Below are 23,983 nucleotides of genomic sequence, written 5' to 3' on the forward strand. Positions count from 1 at the left end.
TAAAAAGGATACTTGTGGTCAAAGCTGTACCACAGCCTGAATAGCCATGCACTCTCCTGCTTTGTTCGGTTTCCTCTGGCAGAATCTGAACCATCCTAGGAACAAACAAGAAGACAGATATTTAGTTGCAGAAAGGAGGTTGAAATAAGGAGGAAAGCTTCCCTTTTAACCACAGTCTTTAGAGATTTGAGCTCAGAGTCAAACCTCCTGTATCACCAAAATTTCAAAGATATATCGGGAGGTAATATTTTAACACATTATTGTCAGAGATGTATTAACATTATAGACATTAGTTTCCGCAAAAATCCCCCAGTCAATAATGTGTTAAAAGAAACTGAATAAATCCAAAGGTAGACCAATCAATCCCCAAAGAAAAAGGCTTGGTTATGTCTGGGAGTTAGATCAACTCAATGCAGCACACAATTTCTTTTGGCATTTTTTACTGTAATTTTTGTCAGAGTGCCTTTTGGCAGATTAATTACCCTAAAGTAGTCTAGATCCTAACAGGTAAAAATTAATTTTTAGAGAATACCAAAGAAAGCATCTGTAAAACCAACTTTCCAGGCTCCTCACCCCCCACAGCTGGCCAAGAGAAATCACACAGTTGAGTTTCCTAACAAACCAATCAAGGGTTCTTGGTGGTCATTACCCAGCCATGCAACTGCATTGTGTTCCAAGCAGTCGGTAACTTGCCCTACCAGCTTTAGGAAGGCAAAGGTGATGGGCAGGGCAAAGGGAGCCAGAACCAGCACTTCTGTTATTTTCTCTGCCCCCAAGTAGTACCTTCCTTTACTATTCTTCTCATGTCTTTCCAACTCAAACATCCCCATCATTTCATTTTCAAAAGAACTGGCAAAAATCAAACATTCTTTTAAGGTTTAGGAAATCTGTTCTGTGCAAGTATTATAAGCAGCACAATGAATATTAAAAAGTGGACTGATGGCAGAAATCTGAGGGCCCTTCTAGGGTTCCATGTTGCTAAATGACAAGCTCTAGAAAGTACAGGCTGCTTGTGAAATGTAGCCATCTTTACCATCTTCCTCTTGACTGTTCTAGGGGCAGGCAGCTCTACAAGTAAGGGGCAATGGACAACAACCAAATAAAAATTGAGTCACAATTTCAAGTATGTATCAACAGTTCTAAATCTCAGTGGGTGTTACCTGTAGCAACAGATGCCAAGGATGAGTCAAAAATTTCTGAGCAGGTAAGATATACACAAGTAGAGGCAGAGAAGTTAGCAAGCACTATTTACATTCCTAAAGTTTCCAATGGCCAAGATGACTTTTAAAACAGAGTCCCCCGTGGTATTTGAGGAATGCTTAATAACCTATATCTGGAGAAGGGCATGGCAACCCACTCCAATATTCTTGGCTAGAGAATCCCATGGACAGAGGAGCCTGGTGGGCTACAGTCCATAGGGTCACAAAGAGTCGGACATGACTGAAGTGACTTAACACAGTAACCAATATGGAAATGGCTCAGTTAAATGGGCCCTTCTGTGGATGAGGAAACAAAAAGGAGAGACCCTAGAGACCAATTTTATTTCATATTTTAATAAATTATGCGGGGGAAAGGGGGCACAGAATGTCTCCATTTACAGATAATGATCATTTCTTCAGCTAACTAACTGCTAGTCCAATAACAACTCTAGGGATATCTCATAATACCACATGATTGAGTGGAAAAGTGGTAGATGACCATTTTGAGAGATGACTGTTTTACAAAGAAATTAAATGCTTATTTATCAAGTGACAGGCTTTAAGTTCTTGGCTCTGTCTGTAGAATCTTACTAAAGACAAATCTAGCAAGATGATAAACATCTTCCGGAAGGATGCTATAAACCATCAGGCATAAGGCAAGTTCCCGAAAGTCAGTTTTGTTTGCTCTCCCACTAAAACAACAATAAAAATGGAAAACCCCTATTCTGTTATCCTAACCTCTGCACTGTCAAACCACAATGCATTCTCATCACCTGTAACACTTAAGTTCTTGCCATCTCACCTCAAGGAAGCTAAATAAGCCCCAAGAGGGATAATGAAAATGAGCAAAGCAAGGGAAAGGTTTCTTTCTGAAGGCAAATTAAGCTTATTTTTCCTCGGCCTACAAATCAATATGCCTGCAGTCCACAAATAAGATAAAGTGACTTCAGAAATGTAAGACACTAAGAATCAACCCTGAAAGGTTACAAATTCAGGGAAAATAAAAGGTGCAGTTCTGCAACAGGGGTGTTAAACACCTCTCATTCCAAGAGAAGGGACCAGAAGCGTGGTTAGGGACAGGAGGAATTTGGATTCTTCCCCAAAGCCTCTGGGGAAATCAGGGAGGATCTGTGTGGAACAGGACTGATTTGAGTTGACCCAGAAGATAGCCAACAATTGTTTCCCAGCAAGATTTGGGTGGTGACCATGGACAAACTGGTGAGCCCTTGCTGTGGGCTCTGAGCCAGGGTCGGTATGGGTGCAGGTTATCCTAAAATATGCAGGGACTTGCTCTCACACCACATCCTCCTCAACACCTCCATCCCCACCAGCAAACAAATACCACCAGCTCTGCTTATCACCAAATTGTTGAGCATAAAACTATGAGTGGCTTTTCTCCTGCATTCATTAAGCATCTATTGTGTGCCAGGCACCACGCTGACTGCTGCCAAACACAAAGAGGAATGAGACCCCACACCGGCCACTTGAGAAGCACATTTCCAGAGGAGGAGACAGACAGACCTATGTGTGTGTGGTAAAGAAAAAGAAAGCAGGCTAAAGACCTGGGCAGTGGCCAAAGGTCCTATTTTGAAATAATTTTTCTAGAATTAATGAATAATGATTTCTGGGAAGAGTTATATTTCATTCCATTCTTATGGTTAAAGATATATATTTTTATGTTAAGGTCACTATAATAATAAGAAGAGCCTAGTTTTTTTTTTTTTCAGAGAGGTAGTAGAATACTGCCCTTCCCCTCAAAGATTTCTACATCCTAATCCCGGGAGCCTGAGTGTATTACGTTACTTGACAAAAGGGTCTTTGTGGATGGACTTCAGGTTTTCCAGGTAGGCCCAGTATAAACATATGGACCTTGATAAGTAGGCGGGGCCGGGGGGCGGCAAGATAGTGAGAGAGATGTGGTGAGGGAAGAGGCAGGAGAGGTTCAGAGCATGACAGGGGCTTGCCCTGCTGGTGCTGGCTTTGAGGGTGGAGAGGCCAAGAGTCAGGAAATGTGGGTACTTCTAGAAGCTGAGCTTGATTCCCAGCCAACGGCCAGCAAGGAAACAGGACCTCAGTCCTACAAGTACGTGGAAGTGAATTCTACCAGCAACCTGAATGAGCCTGGTGATGGCTTCTCCCCCAGAGCCCAACCCCACAGACACCTTGATTTTGGCATTGAGAAACCTGAAGGAGGGAAGCCAGTAGAGCTTACCAGACTTTTGACTCACAAACCAATAGGACTGTGTTGTTTTAAACCACTGAGTTTGTGGTAATTTGTTATAGCAGTGATAGCACACTAATGCAAAGCTAGAGTACATAGTTGATGATGATGGGGGCCAAGATTTCTCAGAAGGGGTAACAAAAGGTTTAAAAACAGGAAATTAAGCGCTCAATTTTGGCCATCTGATGTATAGAGCCAACTCATTGGAAAAGACCCTGATGATGGGTAAGACTGAGGGCAGGAGGAGAAGGGGATGACAAGAGGATGAAATGGTTGGATGGCATCATCAACTCAAGGGACATGAGTTTGAGCAAACTCTGGGGGACAGTGAAGGACAGGGAAGCCTGGCATGCTGCAGTTAATGGGGTGGCAGAGTCAGACACGACTGAGCGACTGAACAACAAAACGCTCTACACTGCCTCCACCAGGGCTTCTCAAACTGTAAACTGCACACAAACTTCCTGGGCCCTCTGCTAAAATGAAGATTCTTATTCTGCGGGTCTAGATGTGGCCTGAGAGTCTGCATTTCTAACAAACTCTCTGGTGATGCCCAGGTTGCCATCCATGGGTACACTCAGAACAATGGGGAGAGGCCTGTGGTACCTTGTGGAGAAGCAGACAAGACCCTCTATGATCTCTCCACCCTCATCCTTCATCACACTGTCACCAAGCCCTTAAGGAGAACGATTCATCTGTCTTGTTTGCAGATGTACTCCCAGAGCCTGAAAGAATGTCTGAAATATAATAGATGCTCAATAAATATATGTCAAATGAATGAATAAATCAAGTTTGAACTTCTAAGGAAAAAAAAAAGAAAGGGAAACCGGGGGCCATGATGGGAGGCAATCAAAAAAAAAAAAAGCATCATGGGGAAAGGGGTCAGAGAACAGTAATCTGAGCAAAGGCACTTGAGCAACTGTTTTGAAGTTAAAGATGTAAGGGCCTGGCTATCAGATTTCAGCCTGGAAGGAAGCTGGGGGAAGGACCCAGAAACAAACAAATCCAACTTGCCCAGAAAGGTATATGTCAGTGCAACAGCTAAGTTTTTGCAGTTTTTAGTCACACACACACACACACACACACACACGCACCACAAACATAGCAGTTTCCCTTCCTCCACATTCCACTAATATCCTGCTTGTGACCTTGTCCTGCGGAGATGACAGAGGCGGGATACATTCAGATTCGTGCTCCGAGCTACTCCACATCAGCCGCATCAATGAGCATGCTTTTGTAAACTCGGGGAAGGAAATGAATGGTGTGTCTGCCTGTCCGGCCAACATAAATCTCAGCTGTGTCTGGCATAAAACATCCCCTCTTGAATGGGTTGGGAGGCCATCCCCAGGCCCAGGCAGCTTGCCTCCAGCTGGGCTTGTTTTTGTTTTGGTTGCAAAGTCACCAAGACCTCCGGAGAAACAAGGCAACAGAGTTTTTTGTTTTGTTTTGTTCTAATGAGTCAAACTTGCCAGGGACATGTAGCTGAAGTCTATCCACAATATTCTTATGCTTCCCTCACCCAGAGCCAAAAGTTCTGGCCAACAGCTCCCTTCCTTCGCCCACATGAGCTAATATTCTGTGGTTCTGTAGCCATGACTCTGTTTATAACCTCAGGCTTGTAGCACTGGTGAGGAAAATGGTGCTCCTTATAAAAAGTGCTTTCCCATCAAATAGCACTTTTTTGTTTGCATGTCTGTTCATTTAGCAAGATCATTTAGAAATGAGGTAAAGAAAAGTGCCCTTTCTTTTCTAATGGGGAAAAAACATCTGGACTTTCCCCATCTCTGATTTCAGTTTCATGACAACACTGAGCATGTGACCTGGATCCAGTTCAGGGGAAGCTGCGAGAACCCAGGGTTTCACCCAAAAATGAGAAGCCCATTTACTTCTCTGTTTTACGGGTTTCTCATGACCACTGAGTGCTCCCAGCCCTATTGTTAATGGCTTATTGGAGCAAGAAGGTCAGGCCAGAAGGACGTGGAGAAATGAGGCCCTTTCTGCACAAGGGCATGAGTCATTTTTCAGAAGGTGACCTGAGAAACCAAGCTTGAAGTTCACCTTTTTTCTCCCCATCCGACAGAAAAACTCAAAATGCCAACAGACCTGCCTTTGAGGGCCTTCTGCATAATATATATAAGGCTTAGAAGGCGGCCAGTTAAAGGGAAGGTGTGACACAGCTCCTGACTAGGGCCAGCTGAAGGGGCATCCCTGGGAGTACAACAGAAGTGACTGTCACATGTGTGGTCAAAACTGGCCCAAAGGATGGCTTCCTAGGCTCACCCTGCCCGGGGCTGGGGGTGCTATCTTAGCTATCACCGCATGGACTAAATGCACTGCCAAAACCCTTAGCACTTGGGATACACTGCTTTTTAAACATTTCCACAGCAAGTCTGTTATTAAGTCTAGCTACAAGCCCAGTGTCTCTGAGAGATACAGTAAGTTCAGCTACATGGAACCAATCAAACCATTTCACGTATTTCCTTTGATGAATGCTTAAGTCCAGAGGCAGGAGCAATTGAAAACAGCAAAAGGGCTAGCGGGGGGTGGGGGGTAAGGGTGTTGACTGGTTTGGAACTGTCAAGATGAAATTGCCCCAAGCCCTGGCTATCTAGCTGGTAGTGACCTGCTTTTCTTACAAAATTAATCTTGACTAGCCACAGGTCTAGGCAGGATGTGCTGTATCCTACCACAGCCATTACTTTCCTTTCAGTGAAATGAGGATGTCCATTACGGATTTCACCCAGCTTTCCTCAGACCCAAGTTTGGAGATACCCAAACTGTTAGATTCTAAGTTAGCTGCAAGAGGCACAGTTCCTGAACTCCTACTTTCTAAAATCCTTAAAGTGAAAGTGAAAGCATTAGTTGCTCAGTTGTGTCCAACTCTTTGTGACCCTATGGACTGTAGCCTGCCAGGCTCCTCTGTCCATGGGATTTCCCAGACAAGAATATTGGAGTGGGTCACCATGCCCTCCTCCAGGGGATCTTCCTGACCCAGGTATTGAACCCCCGTCTCCTGCATTGCAGGGAGATTCTTTACCATCTGAACCACCAGGGACTTAAAGTTCTAGTCAAATAGCAACTTTTCCAAAGGAACTTTTCATTGAAACCACACGTTCCCAAGTGGCACAATGGCCTATTCTAAGATAGTTGCAAAGGTCTTCTGGAGCACCATGAAAGTGGGCACCAGATCTCCAATGAACCTCACTGAAAGTTTATCCCAAAATGCCTAGAACTTTCAGAGGTCCCTTATGGGGCCTCAACTGAAGACTGGCCCATCAGGCTGTGACTACCCTGACAGAGAAATACCTCAGAGAAAGCTGTGGTGGCACCCCTGGGCCCAACACAGCACCACATTTTGTGACTTGTTAAAATCTGATGTGGTTGCTGGAGTCATTTAGAAGATCCTAGGGAATCTAAGATACGCAAACTGGATTTGGGATTAACTGCAATGGTGAGCGTGATTCAAAGCTGACTGGAAGAAAAAGAAACACTTGATATGGCTTTGCAGATGATACATGCACATGGTCAACGGAGCTTCCCACACCCTGTGCCACTCTTGCTCTCGAATCTTCCTATCAAATACCAATCAAGGCCCCCATGGGCCAGGCACTGTGCTCAGCACTGGGTATTCAACACTGAACAAAATAGTTCTTCATTCCCCAGGCCAAAGAAAAACATTTTGGAAGCAACTTTCTACTCCTATCTTAATTTCCCTTTCCTCCACCATGCCTGCCCAGGAAATGCTGGCCTGGGAAAGGGGCAAAACCTGGAGGCAGAATCACCCCACCAGGCCTACAACAGGGGTGATACTCTGCCTCTGCTTCCCTGAGCATACACCTCCAGACACACTGCCTCTCTTGCATCTGGCACCACCCGGGTGCCTGCTGCCATTGACTTGGCCTCTGGAATTTCGAACCATGAGTTCCCATTCCCATATCCAAAAAGCACACACTCCTGTGTCCCATGGAACCTTTAACCACAGGGTACTCTTCCAAAGTGTCCAATGAAAGGCAGAGGGGCAGTGTTGCTGGGTAGTTTCCTCCAGCTTTAGAACATGGCTGCCACTTCGCTGATGCTTGTTCCGTCCAGAGGGGATGGCCTCTATCTCTTTCCGCTGAATCTGGGCTGGCCTGAGCAACTCGTAACCAAGAGAAAGTACTGAAAGTGATGTTGTATGACTCCCAAGGTTAGGCCTCAAAAGGCCACAAAGCTTCCACCTTACTTGCTGGGACATGGGCTTTTGGAAGCCTGAGCCATCAGGTAAGAAGTCCCACACCCTGAGGCCAAGGAAAAGCCAGCACAGGCATCCTGCTCACCAGTCCTAGTCTGTGTCCTCCAACCTAGGTACCAGACACAAGAGCAAACGAGCCTTTGGAAGATTCTAGCCCTCAGCTGTTGACTGACCCCAGCTTTTTTCATGGAGCACACACATGCTGTCTCCACTATGCCCTTTGCAAATTCCTGACCTAGACAACGCATGTGGATGAGAAATTGTTGTCCACTTTCCCACGTTTGGGGCACCTTGTGATGCTGCAAGAGTAACTGGAGCCAATTGCAAAACCAATGGCCAGCCTACGCCTCTCCCCGCTTCCCCCAGCACAGTCTCCATCAGGATTCTCTGCAGCAGCAGGAACTCTTCCCTGTATCACATGAGATGAAACACAGGGCTCTTGCCCTCACTGCTTCTATAGCCTCCCTCCTCGGCACTATGCTCCAGGCTGTCACTGCCGCCACTGCCCCACCCAAGCCTTAACTGTTAGTCTTGCTGCAAACTTCACTGTCTATGGGGCTGAGGGCTGCGGCTCTGCTACTGTGGGACCATGGAGGCTGCCAGACCCTGGAGGAGCAGGAGGGCCAGCCGTCAGCCAGCATCCCTTCTCTCTGGCTCATGCTCCCTGGACTGGAAAATCGATCCCATCCTTCTCCTTCCCAGAACAAGCTACCATGAGCCAATTGCCAATGTATCCATGTATCCATTTCTGGAAGGGGAGAGTCAGGTTAAATGCTCTTTTTGGCCCCTTAATATGTTGTTTGAGAACAGGGACTCTGGAGTCAAATCCTGGCTCCACCATTTTCTAATTGTCTGACCACAGAGACACACTTTAACTCTCAAACTTCAACTTCTAATCTGTAAACTGGGCATAACAGTTCCTACTTCATAAAGTTGTTCTCAAGATCACAATGAGGGAATCCATGTAAACTGCTTGGCATGTAGCAAATGCTCAAATAAATTCTAGCTATTTTTAATAACACCTTCCCAGGAAGAAGCATCTTTTGTGACTTACCCCTTGTAAGACTTGGAAGCTGTCGTTGTTGGGTGGTGGGTCTTGGTCTGGGTCAACACCAACTCTGTAAGTCATCAGGGAGAAAGACAAGGAGAGAAAAACATAGAGTGTTAGCTTGGACCATGGCAGCCAGGCCAGTTGAAAGCAGCTAAGAGGCTGACCACCTTCCCAAGGTGGAAGGAGTGGTTAGCTAAAAGAAGGGGAAGGCTGTCATGCAGAAAGTTATGAGAAAGTGGTCGTACCACCCAGGGGTAGGCTGGGCAATTGATCTGAACGCTAACATCTTAAGCAAGACCTCTGGGGAACAATACAAGCAGGAAACTGTCTGTCTGCCTTTCTGTACCAGACGGTCCTAGGTAACCAAAGGCGGGTCCTGCCTCTTCCTGTCTGCTGCTTCCTCCCTTCCACCTGAGCTGAGAACTCACAATTTGAGATCAATAACTGAAGACAGAAAGAAAAAGCAAGGTGGCAAAATCCACTAATAACGAATTCCATGAAAGCACTAGGGTTGTTTTCTTGGCAGCAACATACCAACTATTGCTGTATGTATCTGTTGATTCTTTATCCCTGAAACTTCCTCATTTTAAGGCAGAGAACAGTAGTACTGATGACATTGATAATATGGGGGCAATGGAGGAGAAAACAAAGATGCCAGGAAACAGTCCTGGAATCCAGGAAACAGAACTGGAGTTTACTTCTCCCTCCAGTACTGCAAAGAATGTGTGCTCAATTACTAAGTTGTGTCCGACTCTTTGTGACCCCACAGACTGTAGCCCACCAGGTTCCTCTGTCCATGGGATTTCCCAGGCAAGAATACTGGAGTGGGTTGCCATTTCCTCCTCCAGGGGCTTCCCAGGTGGCTCAGGCAAAGAATTGCCTGGCAATGCAGGAGACGCAGGAGATGTGGGTTTGATCCCTGGGTCTGGAGGATCCCCTGGAGGAGGAATTGCAAAGAATGGCTGGTATCATAAAAGGAATACAAGAAACACAGCTTGGAGTTTGAAGAGAGCTGCCAAATGGCCCTGACCAGGGGTTTTATTTGCAGTCTGGAACCAGGGCGCTGACTGCGGTCAACAGACAGTAGATATGCAAAGCCCCATGTGTGCCTTATTTTCTCTCCTCTCCCTCCCGCTTCTCCACCTGTGATGCCCAGGATAGATCTTGAGAAATGAGACTAATGCAAAGAAGGAACAGAAGACAACATAGATGTACCCTTTTCTCAAAGGCAACCTCTACCCTGCCTTATTTCAGGCTTGCCGAGCACTAGGCCAAGGTTTGTGCCCCTAGAGGGAGGCGGGAAGATACAGAAGGAAAGGGAACAGTTACCCCACATTTTGCTGAAGGCAAAGTTTAAAAACTACAAGATGAGTTTTTAAACTTTGCCTTCAGCAAAATGTGGGGTAACTGTTCCCTTTCCTTCTGTACGAATTCAAGTATTCAGCAAATATTTACTGAGTGCCTACAATGCCAGATCTTAATATGAGCACTTAGTCAAAACCTATAATGTACCTGGCACCAGATTTCCTCCCTGGGGACCTGAAGTTTGATGGGCTTTTGGTAGTGAGTTAAATGGACTCTGTTTTGTCTAGAGGCCGCTTTCTGAAGCCTGGAGGCTTGGCCTCACAGTTGGACATTAGCCAGGGACTTTTGAGCATCAAACCTTTCAGAGACTTTTGGACGTGAAATTCATCCAATTCTGAGGCACCAGGGCTAGCTACCCACAGAGGTCACACGAGAGAGCCTCAGTGTGCCTGAAGGGTCTGACATACCAGAGGAAAGGTCACACTGGATTCCTAGCTGTTGATCTTTAACCCTCACCATTTTTGAGGGTCTCTTAATGTATGTTTCATAGAGAAAAGTCCTCTAAATGGTGTTAGCATCTGTAAGATCAACAGCTAAGAGTCCAATATTAGGCCTTGTTCTGTGGATTCTGTTGGTGAATGGAGCCACTTCATGGCAGACTCATTTACTTAGATGAGTTCCCTAGTAAAGACTCAGAGAGGGGCAGAGCATTGGTTACCAGTAGTCTGTCTTCCAGACAGCCTTCCAGAATGCCCAGTGACACGGCAGCCCTTGGCCTAACCATGGACAGGCTATTGTGGAGGCAGGAGCATCAGCAGTTCAGATCCACCCAGATCGTCTCTCCTTTCTTGACCACGAATTCTGAAACAGGTGTATTAGCCTTTGTAAGTGGCTTCCACGCCAGTAAAGATAAAACAAATGGATTTTATCAGCCTAGATGAAATAGGAAGCCTCTGGGTATGAGAAAAGGGTTAAGTGTGCCTTGTCCTACAATGAAGAAAACAAAGCCACACATAATAAAAGCTGCCAGATGAAATCTAGCCACCTCGATTCTTTCCATTAACCTATTTTAGGAGAAGAGAACTAAAATAAATTCTGCTTAACAAGAACTGCTTATAAAGACTAGTGTCAGTTGCTCAGTTGTGTCCAACTCTTTACAATCCCAAGAATCGTAGCCCACCAGGCTCCTCTGTCCATGGAATTCTCTAGGCAAGAATACTGGAGTGGGTTGCTGTGCCATCCTCCAGGGGATCTTCCTGACCCAGTGATCGAACCCTGGTCTTCTGCATTGCAGGCAGACTCTTTACCATCTGAGCCACCAGGCAAGCCCGCTTATAAAGACTAGGTTTGGACTATTTTCATTCAAGTCCTGGCAATATAAGAGGAATTCATCTATTTAGCCTGTGCCCACATGGCCAGGCCAGAATTCAAACAGTGGAGCACAAAACATTGGAAAACACTGATAAATTCACAAAATTAGGCCCATCCTAACCTCATCTCAAACTTGCTTGACATTTTTGCTTGGGGGAACTTGAGAGTGATTTTAGATGCACATCATCCAGTAGAACTTTCTGCAATGATGGTGGTCTTCTAGATATACACTGTCCAATGTGGCCATTGTGCAGTTGAAATGTGACCAACAGGACTGAGGAACTGCATTTTAACTTTTATTTCATGTTAATTAATTACAATTTAAATTCAAACAGACACATGTGGTGAGTGGCTAATGAATTAGTACAGAGTCTAATAAGTACTGGGTTGGCCAAAAAGTTTGCTTGTGTCTCCCCAAACAAACTTTTTGGCCAACCCAGTACTTATTCTGGCCATGTCTCTCTAGCATCACTGTTTTCTCTACAGAAAAAATGACAACTGTCTGCTACCTTCTGCTACCTCAGTGATAACACCTGAGATTCTTACTGGTATCCTGCAGAGACACAACTCTGTAGTCCCACAAATATTAAATAAAAATTTGCTTGAACTGATTACTTGGACATTGGAGAGACTTCTCACTTCACCAGCATAGAAAAGAACACTGAAACTCTCTGAAAGTTCTTCTCTATAGATAATCATCAAAAACATGAAAGGAATAACAGGATTAGAAAATTACCAGTTTTTCACTCACAGGGTAATAATTGATTCAAGCAAAGGTCATCAGAATATGATTTTACCAATGGGTAAAAGGCTGTTGGGAATCTGACTACTCATATGATGTTAAAGGCTTTCTTTAAAAAAAAAAAATTATTTGGCTGCGTCAGGTCTTAGTGGTGGCCTGCGGGCTTCTCTAGTTGTGGTCTACTGGGCTATAGAGCACACTGCTTTAGTTGCTCCAGGGCATGTGGGATCTTAGTTCCCTGACCAGGGATCAAACCCATGTCCCCTGAATTTCAAGGCAGATTCTTAATCTCTGGACCACCAGGGAAGTCCCTACGGGTTACTTGTTTAGTTACAAAGGGAAAACAGTGCTTTTACAAGTGGCAAGACCTGGGGTCTAAAGTGGTCAAATTTAACATCACTAATAACCAGGGACAGCTGGACAAGACGCACCACCTGACATGATGCAACAAGAAATGTGTAACTTCCTTTCACGTTATTTTTGGCCAAAAATCAAATGATTCTCTATCTCTAGTCAAGAGGAAAACAAATCCAAAAATTCCAGATTGTAGAGCAGCAGTGGCCACAGGACTGGAAAAGGTCAGTTTTCATTCCAATCCCAAAGAAAGGCAATGCCAAAGAAAGCTCAAACTACCACACAATTGCACTCATCTCAGATGCTAGTAAAGTGATGCTTAAAATTCTCCAAGCCAGGCTTCAGCAATACATGAACCATAAACTTCCAGATGTTCAAGCTGGTTTTAGAAAAGGCAGAGGAACCAGAGATCAAACTGCCAACATCCACTGGATCACTGAAAAAGCAAGAGAGTTCCAGAAAAACATCTATTTCTGCTTTATAGACTATGCCAAAGCCTTTGTGTGGATCACAATAAACTGTAGAAAATTCTGAAAGAGATGGGAATACCAGACCACCTGACCTGCCTCTTGAGAAATCTGTATGCAGGTCAGGAAGCAACAGCTAGAACTGGACATGGAACAACAGACTGGTTCCAAATCGGAAAAGGAGTACGTCAAGGCTGTACAGTCACCCTGCTTATTTAACTTATATGCAGAGTACATCATGAGAAACGCTGGGCTGGAGGAAGCACAAGCTAGAAACAAGATTGCCGGGAGAAATATCAATAACCTCAGATATGCAGATGACACCACCCTTATGGCAGAAAGTGAAGAAGAACTAAAGAGCCTCTTGATGAAAGTGAAAGAGGAGAGTGAAAAAGTTGGCTTAAAGCTCAACATTCAGAAAACTAAGATCATGGCATCCAGTCCCATCACTTCATGGCAAATAGATGGGGAAATAGTGGAAACAGTGGCTGATTTTATTTTTCTGGGCTCCAAAATCACTGCGGATGGTGATTGCAGCCATGAAATTAAAAGACACTTACTCCTTAGAAGGAAAGTTATGACCAACCTAGACAGCATATTAAAAAGCAGAGACATTGTTCAACAAAGGTCCGTCTAGTCAAGGCTATGGTTTTTCCAGTGGTCATGTACGGATGTGAGAGTTGGACTATAAAGAAAGCTGAGTGCCAAAGAATTGATGCTTTTGAGCTGTGGTGTTGGAGAAGACTCTTCAGAGTCCCTTGGACTGCAAGGATATCCAACCAGTCCATCCTAAAGGAGATAAGTCCTGGCTGTTCACTGGAAGGACTGATGTTGAAGCTGAAACTCCAATACTTTGGCCACCTGACGTGAAAAGATGACTCATTTGAAAAAGACCATGATGCTGGGAAATATTGAGGGCAGGAAGAGAAGGGGATGACAAAGGATAAGATGGTTGGATGGCATCACCAACTCAATGGACATGGGTTTGGGTGCACTCTGGGAGTTGGTGATGGACAGGGAGGCCTGGAGTGCTGTGGTTCATGGGGTCGCAAAGAGTCGGACACGATTGAGCGACTGAACTGAATTAAACTGAATGCAAGACAATTATCCTGGAAATCCTTAAAAAATAAAACAAAACATCAATGTCATAAGCGATCAAAAGGAGGAGTGTAGGATTATCCTCGATTAAAGGACTAAAGAGAGGACAACCAAGTCAGTCAGAGGAAGAGGCCACAGAGCCACCATGGACCTGAAATTTTTTGAAAAAGGAAAGCAAAAAAAGAGATGACAGCCAAAGGAAACTTTGATTGGATCCTGGATCCTACATGTGAATATAAAATTTGGTTTACTAAAAGTATTGTGATCATGTAGAAGATTAGGTTCCTCGGGGATACATGCTGAAATATTTTAGGGGCAAAAAGTCATGATGTCTATAATGTACTCTGAAGCACTCTGAAATGGCTGAGAGAAAGAGAGAGAGAAGAAAATGTCAGAATGTTAACAACTGGTGTATCCAGGTTAGAACTTGGATATTCATTGCTCTATCAGCTTTTTTGCAGATTTAAAATTTTCCACAATTTAAAACAAACATTTAATTATATCTTTGGTGAAAATGTTTCACAAATATTGACACATGAGTACTCTGTCTCTCTGATTTAATCTAACTTACTAATAATGATGATTCAGGATCTCATATTAGTCCAGGGTCTAAAAACAACAAATTGTAAAGATTCATGGACGTAAGGTGCTAAAATAGGTAAATAGGTAGATATATAGTCTAACAGTTACACATTTTTTCCCCCAGATAAATCCTCCAATCTTTTGTTGAGCTGCTTCTTCTCTTAAAAATGAAGGGCAGGAGAAAAATTCTACGTTACTGGAACATGTGGTTAATCTTCAGATCTGGTTGTGCACGTCCCCTGGAAACCTACAGTTCTGAGCAGAGTCCTACCCAGCACCCTCGTTTCCTGCTCTTTCCTCCCTCTGCTGTGGAAGCTCTGATCCTTGCTGTAGCCACTTGCTACCAACTACCTGCCTGAGATGCAGCCCTATGCCTGACCACATAAAGCCTCCAAAGACTCACCAAGGCCCTCCTATAGACAGAGAAACGCAGGAGGGCCCCTTGGAGGGTCCCAGAGGTCCCTGCTACTGAACAGGGGTGCTGAACAGGAGAAAGGTTTACTACTGGGTTTTAAATGCCAGAAGAAAACAGACCAGGAGCCTTGTGACACAGATGGAGTTCTGCTCTTTCCCCATTCAAGGCTGTTTACTTCAGGACAATTGAATGATTACTTTTCTGGCAGGGTTGAGTAGCCCTTGGACCAATCCCCCAGGATGATACCAGATCCCTACAAAGGGATTCACCCTTGGGACAGGGCGTGTGGTGGTGTGCTGTGTAGCAAGAAAGATCAGGTACATTATTTAAAGTATAATGCCTCAGAAGACTTGGAGTTCTCTAGCTTTCTGAAATTCCTAGTTTCAGGCAACAGTCCATAATATACATTTCCCTCCTAACCTATTATAATGCTTTTGATTTAGGCCATGGTATAAATCTAAAACTTTTGTGCTGGTTTATTACATCATATTTTAGCAGTCCCCTGATACATCAGGGTTGAGTTCATCTGACCACATCCAACAGTCTTCTTTCCAGAATGAACTGAATTATCCTTATTTTCATTAAGAATGAGACAAATGTGGTAATCCCATACCAAATGAGAAAATAAAGCAATCACACTGATGTGCTCATTCCAGAATTAATAAATACAGAATATGAATCATTTCCCTTTTGATATATGTACATTCTGATTAACCACCACATAAAATGCCACAAAAATCTCAGAAATTTTAGAAGCATTCTACTTTAATCAATAGATGGGTTTTTTAAAATTTGAATGGCTGAGGTCCTAAATAAATTTGGGGAATATGAGACACATGCATTCATATCAAATCTTAAACAACTGATCAGAATCTCAACTCTCTCATGTTCCAAGTGTAATAACTTGTACTTTGCTGGAAGGGCCTTCCTCCTTGAAGGTTGGATATTTCAAAGGAAAGGGTTTCCTCTGAAACTTAACTGGTACCTACAGTCAGGTCTCTAATATGAACATCTTTGTGTGTGTATTTTAGGAAAAAAGTGTGAATCCAGAGATCTTAAATGCTTCAATTAATTGTATGCATGTCATTAACAGTTTACATTTGGGGCCTGGCAATATCTCAAAATTCATGTCCCATGACAGGTACTGTTGCTTTCACCACTGTCCTCATAGAGTAAAACACTTTCACGAGAAGAACAGACTTCAAGGCTATTTTGCATTTGCTTTATATACCAGCACCCAGAATCAGATCAGGAAGAAAAAATACCAGTAAAAGGTCCAGAAGGGAAGAAGAAATATTAAAGTCTTTACTCTGATTGCCCAATATCACCACCCTTAAGCATAATCTGTTATAAATTTGGTCACTGAGAAACAAATTGCATTAGAAGGGTCTTTCACAATCTTCTGTTTTTTAAAAAAATCTGTTTTTGTATCTTTTGATTCACCATGGTAAGGTACAATTTAAAAATCCATACTTCGAAACTAAAGTGGCATCAGTGCTTAATTAAGATGATGTAAACCATATCCCAGTCATAGCTGAAATACAAAATTCGAGTACTCTTTATGACTTAAAAGGCTTCTTTACTAGATCACAAGCAGGATTTTGTGGGGAAAGTGTTTGTGGCTCTGAAAATGGGCTACTCTTGACACTAAGCTCAGCTGTCAAGCAGCTACTCATCAACTCTGGCTTTGGTGCTGACAAAAACTGTCCAAAATGGGGAGGAAGGGGACAGACTCTCAGGAACATTGACAACATCAATCAACTCAGAGAAGGGTAGAAGATGATTAGACTTGACCAGACCTCTTGCCCCTTAAGGGGCAAGGGACTGGTGCACACAGGAAGAAAGAAAGAGACAAGTAGCATAAAGAGAAACATCTCAGGTTAGAGAGAGGGGGAAAAAAAGCCAGGCCCGGTTAATTTGCTTCTGAGGATGCCCTTGTGTCACCTGAAGTACTGCCAGCGGTGTTCGTTCTGGTCCTCTTCGGAGGGCTCCTCGATGCCAACTCTGGGCAGCAGAAGAAGGGAACATGAGTGTGACAGGGACCACGGGGGAGCCAGGGGCTCTGGACACGTGACCTGGACCACATCCATCAAAGACCAGGCCATCTCACTTTACACATAAATTTGTACCCTCTCATAAATTGTCCCCATTCTCTGAAACCCAGAGAGGGAGCTACATTTACGTAGAAAGCAACAGTGTTAGAAGCCAGGTCAAATGAGGATTGATTAGGAATGAAGACAAGCCTCTCAAAATATAATGAAATCAGGGGAAAAAATGCAACTCATAGAAAATGACTTCAAACTACTTTTCACAAATTCATCTGTTGCACAATGCAAGACACATCCATACAAAAACTAGAAAACAGAAAGCTATTGACATATATTTGAAGTGTTTATACACACTTTTACACATATTTGACAGGAAGAGCAAAGAACACAAAATTACTGAAAATGGCAACAACGGAAAACGAAATGGCCTTTTTTCCTACAAGTAATCACATTATCCATGGGTTCAACCTAAAGGTCAAGAACCCAACTTCTGCTATTTTCTTTATCTTCTGGCCTCAAGAATTGACAAAGTCCATTTTCACCTCCCTCAATAATTGCTAAGTTATTCAGAATACATTAGAATTTTACCATTATTCTAATGAGCAGGATTTCACAATCTCAGTACTATTGACATTTTGGGCCCTGGCTTTTACCTGCAAGATACCACCAGTAGCACCTTCCTCCAGTTGAAGCAAACAAAAATGTCTCCAGACATTGCCAAATGTCCCCTGAGAGGGCAAAAATACCTGGAGATGAGAACCTCTGCACTAAATCTTGCATTCTCAATGGGGGGTGATACAGCCTCCAGGGGCATGAAAATCTGTTATTTAGGGACAAAAATTTTTAGATATTACAGTGGTTTATAGCCCTCTAAAGTTCCATAGTACATAAATAGATATATAGATCTGTTGTATTAAAAAAAATTCAACGGAAGAGATAAAAAGAACATCTTTAAAGGTTCCTCAGAGGAACAGTGATGAAAAAAAGGTTGAGAGACATTGTGCTAGAGTGTGCTCAAATTCTCATGCTACTAATATACACTGAAATATACAAGTGAGAACATGATGCTTCTTAAGGTGGTACTTTTAATTAGGCACATGTTGGGAATGTGACTTAAATCAGACTTATATTACTATAGTATTGAAAAGCTATAACAAATTTCAGAAAAGCAAGATGGATTCCATAAATGCAAAATTCACTAGTAATAGTACTAGCAGCAGTTCTAATGCTATGATTACTAATAATATTATAGCTAAAATATACTACATGTTTTCCATATGCCAGATAGTACATTTAATGGGAGAACTCTTTATCATGTTTATTTAGTATCACATTTTATGTTCATACCATTGTCATCCCCATTACCTGGTGAGGAAACTGAGAGTCAAAGAGGTTACCCAAGTTGCCCAAGGTCACAAAGGTAGAAAACGGTGGAACCAAGATTGCAACTGAGGCTGTTAGACCCAGAGCCACAGTGCTACAACTTACAGGCTATTGCCTTTGACTATAAGGTGGCGTCTTTAAAGTCTTTTAAAATATACAGTTGCAAATGATATTACATAAAGAGCTCAGAGCTTCTCCTTGCCTTTATTCCTTAAATTATCTTACACAGAGCTTTATCTTAAACTCTCAGTGTGACAGGATTATACCTAGCAGAGTGTCCTTACTTGTCCTTGAGTGACTGTATTGCTGCACTCTGGGGTATGAAGGTTTTCCTGTTCAATTGGCTGCCTGGGTGTATATCATTGATTCCCCCATCATCACCACCACTTCATGGGCATGTCACTTGAAACTGGGCCTTCCAAGAGGATGGCCACCATGTCACCAAAATGTGCTCAGGACATATACAAGGCTCATCTGCTGAATCTGCTCATCTGATGGTTTTTTTGAAGTTGCCACAATTACACCTTTGTGAGTAACAACACTTGCTCAAGAGACTAAAAAAAATATTACATAGTTTATTGCTCAGTTGTGTCCAACTCTTTGTGACCCATGGACTGTACCCGCCAGGCTCCTCTTTCCATAGGATTTTCCAGGCAAGAATACTGGAGTGGGTTGCCATTTCTTCCTTCAGGGGATCTTCCCAATCCAGGGATCGAACCTGAGTTTCCTGTGTCTCCTGCATTGCAGACAGAATCTTTACAGCTGAGCCACTGGAGAAGCCCCCATCTAGTAGTTTACTACCAGAAAGCAATTTGGGATTCTTGTCATCATGTTTTAAAATAGCAATCACATGCTCAATATCGCTAATTATTAGAAAAGTGCAAATCAAAACTACAATGAAATATCACCTCACATTGGTCAGAATGGCCATCATTAAAAAGTCTACAAACAATGAATGCTAGAGAGGGTGTGGAGAAAAGGGAACTCTCCTACAGTGTTGGTGGGAATATTAATTGGTGCAGCCACTATGGAAAACAGTATGGAGGTTCCTTAAAAGCTAAAAATAGAACTACCATATGATCCAGCAATCCCACTCCTGGGCATATATTCAGAGAAAACTCTAATTTGAAAAGATACATGCACCCCAATGTTCATGCAGCACTATTTACAATAGCCAAGACAAGGAAGCAACCTAAATGTCCATCAACAGAGGAAAGGATAAAGAAGATGGTGCTCGCTCTCTCTCTCTCTCTCTCTCTCTCTCTCTCTCATACACACACATCAAAATATTAACCTCAGCCATAAAAAAAGAATGAAATAATGCCATGTGCAGCAACATGGATGGACATAGAGATTATCCTATTAAGAGAAGTAAGTCAGACAAAGACAAATATCATATAATACCACTTATATGTGGAATTTCAAAAAAATGATATAAGTGAACTTATTTACAGAAAAGAAACAGACTCACAGACATAGAAAACAAACTTATGTTTACCAAAGAGGATAGTGAGGGTGGGAGGATAGGAGTTTGGGATTAACATACACACTGCTGCTGTTACTATATATAAAATAGATAAACAACAAGGTCCTACTGAATAGTACAGGGAACTAAATTCAGTATCTTATAATAAACTATAATGTAAAAGAACTTGAAAAGTCTGTGTGTGTGTGTATGTATCTGATTCACTTTGCTGTACATCTGAAACTAACACGTCATAGATTAACTATATTTCAGTTTTTAAAAATGGTTTAAAATAATAATAAAATAAAATAACAATCATAAAATTCTAATTTAAAAACACAAGTTGGATTTCTGGAAGGCAGTGACCTGGTTCTGGATTTGTGGTTATATTCATTTTATATTATACACAGACTAGAAATTAGCCATGGTTAAAAGTCATTGTTAACTCCACGTCTTACCCTGGGCTTCTGGACGTCTAAGAAGCCATTAAGTACCTTATCAGGGCCTCTGTCAACAGCCTGGGGAAGTAAGAAACAACTTGGTATTGATCTCACTGAGGTCATAGAGCTCAAAACACCACCCTGAACTTCAGGGGATTTCTGAATTATTTTAGAATAAGAACCTACTTAACATAAATGATTCGTGGCCATTAACACCACAAGCCACAAGCCAGAAAAGTCAATCATTCTCATTACCTTATTTCTGAGGGACTCTGTTTTGATGTAATCACTGTAAATGTCAGTTTCTGTCTCCTACATAATCACTATTTATACACATCTAGAAAAATGTAATGAACTGACATCATATGTATTTTTTACCCATGGCACACTTTGCTTCATTACACTGTTCGGGTAGAGTTGGACAGAAAGAAGGAACTAATAAAGATAGAAGCAGAAATCAATGAAATTGAAAACAGAAAAACAATACAGAAATCAATGAGGTAAAAAGCTAGTTCTTTAAAAGAATCATTAAAATTGACAAAACCCTAGCAAGACTGAAAGATACAAAAGGAGAAGATGCAAATTACCAATATCATGAATGAAACATGGGATATTGCTATAAATCTCACAGACACCAAAACAACAATAAGGTTAGGCTATGAACAACACAAACATGACAATTAGATGAGATGGACCAATTTCACAAACTTTTACAACTCACCAATATGAAGTAGATAATAATAATATCCCTATAGCTATTAAAGATATTGGCTTCATAATTTACGTAACAAAACTCCTGGAAAAGAAAACTAAAGGACCAGATGGTTTCACCAGAGAATTTCATAAAACTTGCAAGAAGAATTATTAGTAACACCAATTCTACACAACCTATTCCAGAAAACAGAAGACTCAGAAAATTGTCCCAACTCATTTTGTGAGGTGAGATTACCCTGATACCAAATCGGACAAAGGCAATATGAGCAAAGAAAACTGCAGACCAGTATCCCTCATGAACATAGACACAAAAATCCTTAACAAAATATTAGCTAATAGAATTCAGCAATATGTAAAACAGTTATACAAGCAAGACTGGTTTTTTTTTTTAATCTTTATTAGTTGGAGGCTAATTACTTTACAATATTGTAGTGGTTTTTGTCATATATTGACATGAATCAGCCATGGAGTTACATGTATTCCCCATCCCGATCCCCCCTCCCACCTCCCTCTCTACCCGATCCTTCTGGGTTTTCCCAGTGCACCAGGCCCGAGCACTTGTCTCATGCATCCAACCTGGGCCGGTGATCTGTTTCACCCTAGATATTATACATGTTTCGATGCTGATCTCTCGAAACATCCCACCCTCGCCTTCTCCCACAGAGTCCAAAAGTCTGTTCTGTACATCTGTGTCTCTTTTTCTGTTTTGCATATAGGGTTATCATTACCATCGCGCAAGACTGGTTTTAAAGAAGCAATGCTGGTTCGATATTTTAAAATTAATCAATGTAATCTACCATACTAACAGGCTAAACAACAACAAAATATAATGATATGAATTAATACAGAAAAAGCATTTGATAAAATTCAACATCTGTTCATTATAAAACCCTCAGAAAACTAGCAATCGGTGGGAATGTCCTCACATTGATGACAAACATCTACAAAAACTCTATAGACTTAACATTACACTTCTTGGTGAAAGACTGAATGCTTTCCCCTTAAGACTGGGGACAAAGCAAGGATGTCTGCTCACATCACTCTTGTTTAACACAGTTTGTGGACACCTTATCTTCGACAAAGGAGGCAAGAATATACAATGGAAAAAAGACAACCTCTTTAACAAGTGGTGCTGGGAAAACTGGTCAGCCACTTGTAAAAGAATGAAACTAGAACACTTTCTAACACCATACACAAAAATAAACTCAAAATGGATTAAAGATATAAATGTAAGACCAGGAACTATAAAACTCCTAGAGGAGAACATAGGCAAAACACTCTCCGACATAAATCACAGCAGGATCCTCTATGACCCACCTCCCAGAATATTGGAAATAAAACCAAAAATAAACAAATGGGACCTAATGAAACTTAAAAGCTTTTGCACTACAAAGGAAACTATAAGCAAGGTGAAAAGACAGCAAACGAAGCAACAAAGGATTAATCTCAAAAATATACAAGCAACTCCTGCAGCTCAATTCCAGAAAAATAAATGACCCAATCAAAAAATGGGCCAAAGATCTAAACAGACATTTCTCCAAAGAAGACATACAGATGGCTAACAAACACATGAAAAGATGCTCAACATCACTCATTATCAGAGAAATGCAAATCAAAACCACAATGAGGTACCATTACACGCCAGTCAGGATGGCTGCTATCCAAAAGTCTACAAGCAATAAATGCTGGAGAGGGTGTGGAGAAAAGGGAGCCCTCTTACACTGTTGGTGGGAATGCAAACTAGTACAGCCACTATGGAGAACAGTGTGGAGATTCCTTAAAAAACTGGAAATAGAACTGCCATATGACCCAGCAATCCCACTCCTGGGCATACACACTGAGGAAACCAGATCTGAAAGAGACACGTGCACCCCAATGTTCATCGCAGCACTGTTTATAATAGGCAGGACATGGAAGCAACCTAGATGCCCATCAGCAGATGAATGGATAAGGAAGCTATGGTACATATACACAATGGAATATTACTCAGCCATTAAAAAAAATTCCTTTGAATCAGTTCTAATGAGATGGATGAAACTGGAGCCCATTATACAGAGTGAAGTAAGCCAGAAAGATAAAGACCAATACAGTATACTAAACACATATATATGGAATTCAAAAAGATAGTAACGATAACCCTATATGCAAAACAGAAAAAGAGACACAGATGTACAGAACAGACTTTGGGACTCTGTGGGAGAAGGTGAGGGTGGGATGTTCTGAGAGAATAGCACTGAAACAAGTATACTATCAAGGGTGAAACAGATCACCAGCCCAGGTTGGATGCATGAGACAAGTGCTCAGGGCTGGTGCACTGGGAAGATCCAGAGGGATGGAATGGAGAGGGAGGCGGGAGGTGGGATCGGGATGGGGAACACATGTAAATCCATGGCTGATTCATGTCAATGTATGGCAAAAACCACTACAATATTGTAAAGTAATTAGCCTCCAACTAATAAAAATAAATGAAAAAAAAAACACAGTTCTGATGGCTCTAATCAGAGCAACAAGTCAAGAAAAGGAAATAAAAGGGACACTGGTTGGAAAAGAAAAGATAAAACTGTCTCTATTTGCAAACTACCTTCCTAGAACTAATATGTGAATTTGGCAAAGTGGCAGGATATAAGATCAACCCACAAAAACTAACTATATTTCTATATCTTGGCAATGAACATATGGAAACTGAAATTGAAGATAGAATAACATTTAAAATAGCTCGAAAAGAAGAAGAAATACTTAGAAGTAAATATAACAAGATGTGCACAGACACTGTATAATGAAAACTATAAAATATTGATAAAAGAAATCAAAGAAGATCAAATAAACAGAGAAATATGTCATGTTCATGTACTGGAAGACTCAACAAGGTAAAGATGTCAATTCTCCCCAAACTGATAAAT

At 42.1% G+C, this 23,983-nt stretch overlaps 1 protein-coding gene across 3 annotated transcripts in view; it reads right to left on the minus strand.

Annotated features, from left to right (window-relative positions):
• SLC9A7 (solute carrier family 9 member A7) overlaps positions 1-23,983 on the minus strand; it is a 157,159-nt gene that overhangs the window by 14,662 nt on the left and 118,514 nt on the right. For 2 of the 3 annotated variants that reach the window (XM_043895467.1, XM_043895465.1), the window contains 3 exons: positions 16,978-17,037; positions 8,703-8,766; positions 13-95 (listed from right to left, as the gene is read on the minus strand). In XM_043895467.1, the coding sequence (XP_043751402.1) occupies positions 13-95; positions 8,703-8,766; positions 16,978-17,037 (207 nt within the window). The remainder of the gene's footprint in view (positions 1-12; positions 96-8,702; positions 8,767-16,977; positions 17,038-23,983) is intronic. The other variant, XM_043895466.1, reaches the window with a different exon arrangement.

Source organism: Cervus elaphus, chromosome X (assembly GCF_910594005.1).
Source record: "Cervus elaphus chromosome X, mCerEla1.1, whole genome shotgun sequence".
NCBI classification, from domain to species: domain Eukaryota; kingdom Metazoa; phylum Chordata; class Mammalia; order Artiodactyla; family Cervidae; genus Cervus; species Cervus elaphus.